The sequence below is a fragment of the Parasteatoda tepidariorum genome, chromosome 4 (genome assembly GCF_982258835.1).
Source record: "Parasteatoda tepidariorum strain Cologne lab strain chromosome 4, Ptep-v5.0, whole genome shotgun sequence".
Taxonomy (NCBI): domain Eukaryota; kingdom Metazoa; phylum Arthropoda; class Arachnida; order Araneae; family Theridiidae; genus Parasteatoda; species Parasteatoda tepidariorum.
In genome coordinates, this window is record NC_141758.1 from 27,331,923 (window position 1) to 27,337,922 (window position 6,000).

At 27.1% G+C, this 6,000-nt stretch overlaps 1 protein-coding gene across 1 annotated transcript; it reads right to left on the reverse strand.

The window, feature by feature from the left end:
* Positions 1-5,164: 5,164 nt before the first annotated feature.
* LOC107443236 (cytochrome b-c1 complex subunit 7) lies at positions 5,165-5,731 on the reverse strand. The gene has a single exon (XM_016057036.4). The coding sequence runs from the start codon at positions 5,621-5,623 to the stop codon at positions 5,282-5,284; it is 342 nt and encodes a 113-aa protein (XP_015912522.3). The 5' UTR covers positions 5,624-5,731; the 3' UTR covers positions 5,165-5,281.
* Positions 5,732-6,000: the final 269 nt, after the last annotated feature.

Consider the following 6,000-nt stretch of genomic DNA (forward strand, 5'->3'; position numbering starts at 1 on the left):
TCACTCATCTTCCTAACTTTCTGAAAGCAAATGACACCATTAAGGTCTTATAATATCAGAATTGTGTTATAAATTAATTTGTGATGCATTAAAAATTAATTGCATTACAAATAAATTGCATTTTGCAAGTTACAACTTTATTGTTATGTAGCACATTGCTCAACAAGTTAAGAGTAAAATTAACCAGTTTGCAATGTATTACTAGTATTAATTTTCAAATGAATAAATAAGAAATAAAAAAAATTAGCAGGGTGAAATTACTAAATTAAGAGCTATTTGTGATAAACACTCTTCAATCTTTGAGGACTTTATCTTAAGACGTCTTGTCATGCATTATCGTTGCTGACCATTGACAAACACTTGCCTTACCCATTTCATTTTCTGAAACACAGGGTGATATAATGTATTGCGTAAGTTTTGCGCATCTTATAGAATGTTTTACTTTACTTCCACATTCAATTACAAAATAATAGCCAGTGACATGACATGGTTTCTGCGTAAAATTTCCGAACATGAAAATATTAAAACACAGATTAAGTTTCAATAAAATAAAATTTAAAAGCAAATTTATATTATACATTCGTCGGCACCTTCACAGCCCAAAAAATAATGACTGATGCAAAAAATCGCACCAATGCAAAATATTAATCATTGTACGCTGTAGTCATTAATATTTTTTACTTGAAAAGCTTCTGTCAACAGTTTGTGAATCATTTTTACTCACCAAAATTAAACAAAAAAAAAATTCATTCATTTTATTCTAATAAACTCATATGCGACTAAAAACGGGGCGAAAAAAATTTACTGTAAAGGTAAGTTGGGCAGCTGTTCTGTTATGCATCAAATTAGTATTAATTTTAAACTTATTTTATAACTTAAATTTGCAAAAAATTAAATTATTGTTTAAAAAATTTTTTTAATATGTTTCAATCCCTAAGGGCTTCAATAATATTTAACCATGTCGTTATGCATAATTTTCCATGTTTTAAAATAAGAACCGATATAAAATTTGAGAATGGTAATTCGAGAAAAATAACTCATTATTCTTGAATTCGGTTATTTTGTTTTGAATTTTAAAGTTTGATTAGAAATACTGATACAATTCATAAATGCATATAGTTTATTCAATATATTGTTATTTGAAGAAAAAAAAATTTATATTGTAAAATTTGCTATTTTTTATAAAATTTCACTCAAACTGCCTCATTTTTTAAAAAATATATTTGATTATTTGTTGAATAAAAATTTATTACTGGTTCCAAAGTTCAGTACAGGTTTAATAAAAAAAAAATTTAAAAAAAGGTCCTAACTCACAGGCTTTTTAGGGCCAAGTATACACAAATGTCATTCGCAGAAAATGTGTCACCATCATGAAAATTTTTTGTAACGTGACTCATTTTATATTGAAAATCAATTTTAGAAAAATAGGAAATAGAAAATTTGGTACGTAAATTATACTACTACATCTAATAAAAAACTGTCAAAATTAAGAGAAAAATATGCTGACATGTATATATAGTATGGCATCAATGTAGTTTTATAATAATTAAAACACCAAGAAAAAAATTAGAGATTTTCAAACAAATTTTGTCAAAATTATCTAAGTAACGAAAAGGTTGAAACTAATTAAGAGAATTAATGAAATACATTGCTTGTAGAAAGTTTTTAAATTGAAATTTGCAGAACTCAGCTCGAGTCATTGTAGAAAAGTAATGAAAAAAGTGACTATATGACTATAGTTTAATGAGTGATAAAAGTGACTATAGTTTAATGAGTGATAAATAGTGACTTAGGTAAAAACATTAACATCTTAATTACCTTAAAAATATATTGGTTTAGAAACTTTACTTGCTGTTGAAATCAAATATAAACTTAAATTACATTTTAATTAACTATAACTAAAAAAAATAAATATTCTATTATTTTTCCTAACTAAAAAATTTTACGTGTTTAACTTCAGCTTAAAATATTATATTAAAATAGCAGTAAAAGTATACAACAAAAATATTGTTGCTATCATGTAAAGTCAATACATTAAATGATCCCAATTATTAATTGTGATCATTTGTTTTAGCTTTTTTCAGGAGTCTTAAAATAATTTATTATTGCAAAGAAAAAAACTAGGGGAAAAACATCTTAGTTTTACAATGGAATTGCTGTGAAACAAGTGCGGCTAAACTTAATTACTAAAATTTTGAAATAATATTGTGATAAAAGTGTCAAAATTCAAAAAACTAGCCGAAAAATTAATACTAAAAAATAACAAGAAACGTTCATTTACAGTGGAATCATCGAAAAAAATGCCTCAAAAACGATACTGCCATAATTAACCCCTTCATCACCTGAGGAGAAAAACCATTCTCAAGATACGTACTAAAATGAGAATACACTAAGGAGATCACGCCCATATGATTTTGAGTTGTTATAGTCGCAGAAATAGAAGTCTATTTTCCTGTATGGATACCATCTGCCGAGAAAGAATTGTGTGATCACTGTTCTAAAGGGGTTAAATTTGAAATTAGCATGCTGTAAAAATATAGGATAGAAAATATCAATATAGGATAATATATATAATATAGGATAGAAAATATTGAAACAAAAAAGAAGAAATGGAAAAGGGGTTAAAAAAAAACAATAGGGAGAAAAAGTGATTTTTAAATAAATCAACAAATAGTCATTACTGAAACCGGAAATTCGTTTAGTATTAGAACATCATATTAATTTAAAATATAACATTGTATTAATATCAAATGAAATAGATAAAAAACAATTGGAAGAGGACATGGATTTATAATGGAATCAAGTGTGTCAAAAAATGCTAGCTCAAAAATGAAAAAAAGCATGTAACATTTTATAAAAATATTGGAATGTAAAAACCCATAATAGAAAAGACCAAAAAAGTGAAAAATAATTTTTAAAAAAAAAACTTTCATTCAACAATGTGAAATTATCACTGTGAATCAAAAGAAAACCAAAATTGAAAAATCATGGAGCACTTATTGCACGCCATGCAAGTAGTTCCTCACATGTAGTTTTTAAACATTTGCATGTGCATACAGGCTAAACACAGAGGGGGAATGGATTTTTGAATAAATCGTTAACAAATAGTATTGTTACTGAAATCCATGTGACGTTATAACATTGTTTGTATAAATTAATAATGAAATTTTAAAAAACCATATGAAAATGACTGACAAAATGCTCGTAAAACGAAGTAGATTTACGATGAAATCAAAGATGACAACTCAAATTTGAGTGCCGTAACATCATATACAAAACAGCACAATTAGAAAAACCACATAGAAAGGGCCAAAAAAATCTAAATAATTAATGACGTCAAAAATAATGAAAAACATCCAATGATGTGAAATTATGTGTCAAAATTATATTACTCAAATTCACGTGGCATAGTAAGATCCTATTTCTAAAAAAATAACAATATAAAAGTAAAAAGTCTATTTACAGTTTTTATTTTGAAAAAAAAAAGTAAAGACGTTTCAGCACTTAATACTAACTTAGTAAACTTAAGAATGCTTAACTTTTATGACACCAAATTAATCTTCTTTTACACGTCGCACAATTGGGTAAGTCTTACAACACTGCCATAGGTAGACTGTGAAGTCATGGATTCAATGAAGAGGGACATGTGAAATCTTTCTATTAATTGAGAAGAAGGTGTGAAAATTTGTGAAACACAAATAAATAAAGGCAAGATAAGTGTCTAAACCTAACAAATAATGAATAAAATTACTATTTTTAAAATAATGACATTAAGCGAGAAAAATGACTCATGCTAAGTCCTGAATATGAGTTCTCAGAAAGTTTTTCATTTTGTCTAAGTCTGCAAAAGGCTCGCGGAGCACCTTTTGCGTACTGCTGGTCTAAACAGTTTGTATTGATTTACCTTTATAACTAAAATTAATTTATGAAAAGCTATCAGTTTGAGAAATAAAATTATTTATATGGCTTAAAAAAAGTTTTTAATTATCTTATTCAAACTGTAAGATATAATTTATAAATTAAGTTTATATATTATTATAAAGCATAAAAACTGCTTTTTTATATCTTAATCATTTCTATGACACTAATTAGTATTCAGATTTTTATGATTGCATTAAAATTTAATTAGGTTTTAAAAACTTTTTTTATTGTCCAGTTAAATGCAGAAATTGAGAATTTTTTTCAGATTAAAAATAAAATATGTACGACTAAAGAAATTTTTAGTATAAAATCATTGAAAAGTTTATTCATCCAAAATAATATTTAGTAATTTTTTACTTATTTATCATCCCTTCTTAATGTTATTCTGTACTATTATTATGACTTGATTTCTATTATTATTCCAAATTAAAGATTTTTCACTAAAGGTGGAAAAATCTTTAATTTGGAATTTATGAAAAATTTATGAAAATTTATGTAAAATTTATGAAAACCTATTAAAAACAGTATATCACTTAACAAAAAATGGTTACATTACAACAAAGCAAGTGATAAATAGTTATTGACATTAACTTTCATATTATAAGCAAACTTAGGAATAAAAATTTAAAATATTTCTAAAATAATTTTTTTAAAACCTTGCCTAAATGCATCTTAACAGTGTATAACCTGCTTTGCTTGATTCAACAAGTAAAAAACTGAAATGCATATATGTATATCAAAAAATACAGTTAAAAAAGGCACAAAAATTCAAGAGGCAATCATATTAGAATCAATCAAAAGAAAAGCTGAAGGGTTGTTAAACTAGCAAATAATTGGAGAGATTTCCTTATCGTGATCCGTAGCAGAATAATCACCAAGCCCCAGCAACTTTCGGGCAGCGACCCACGGGGAACTAAAAAAACATCACTGATAGGGACTAACTCATAATCACCCACGGGCAAACATCTACATGTCTTGTTTTTAAATTTACAAGCTTAAAATCTAGTTGGCACAACATGGAAATATCCCCAAATAATTTTAAAAATATGCAATGCCAGTTAAGAAATTTTTCTCTTTTTGGAGGTTTTTTTTTTAGTTGCTCACATGGATGTTGGCAATTTCTTTAGCATAGGTACTACCTAGTAAACATATAATTTCAGGCGATGAAAACGTTAATTTATTTTTTCATACGGTTTATCATTTTTTGTTAATCATTTCAATAATACAGAAATATACAATATCATTCGCTATAATATTTTATTCATATTTAGAAATACCTAAGAATTTGACAACCAATTTTATAAAGAAACAATGACAGAATATCTATAAGATATATTTTGAAAATATTATTATCTTAAGTTCAGTGTGCTTTAACCCATTTCCTGCGTTCATCTAACTCACGTTGAACTTCATCGATATAAGGTTGAAGATAATGGTTGTTCTGATCCTCTTCAAACTTCGTCCACTGGTCTTTCGGTAAAATGTCATGCTGAATGGTCAATTGAAATGCCCGCTGAATGCGATAAACTCTTGCATCTATAACATCCTGAGGTAGTCGACGTATCGCTTCTTTCACCACTGGCGTTTCATAGATACAATCATCACGAAATAAGCCATATTTCTGGTAACCAGCTTTATTAAAAAACCATTTCTTCACTCCTGGAGTAGCTATGTATTTTTGAACAAAGCCACGAAAGGCCATTTTTATATCAAGTTTTATTTCTCAAATGTTAAATTCTAGCAAATTCCAAGGTTTTGTTTTGAAGGGCACTATAACAATTGTGTTGCCAAAAGAATTCAAAGCAATTCTTATTTTTAAATGCTTCTGATAAAGTTTACAGCTTACATAGTACTATTTCCACCTAATTTATTTCGATGCTTCAAGGAGCTTTCATGCGCGCAATCGAAAAGCTGATTGGCAAAATTCGCCAATCCGGTTCACGCTCGCATATGCGATTTTTTTTTCGCATGAAAAATTGAGCTAGTAGTACAGTTATTAGTTTTCAAATATCATGCAAACTATTGCGATCAACAATTACATAAATTTAGTAGTTTATAATGTGAGATTACTTTCTCCTT

Bases quoted from the DNA above. Each gene is read 5' to 3' on its own strand.
- LOC107443236 (XM_016057036.4), bottom strand. From the start codon at position 5,623: ATGGCCTTTCGTGGCTTTGTTCAAAAATACATAGCTACTCCAGGAGTG.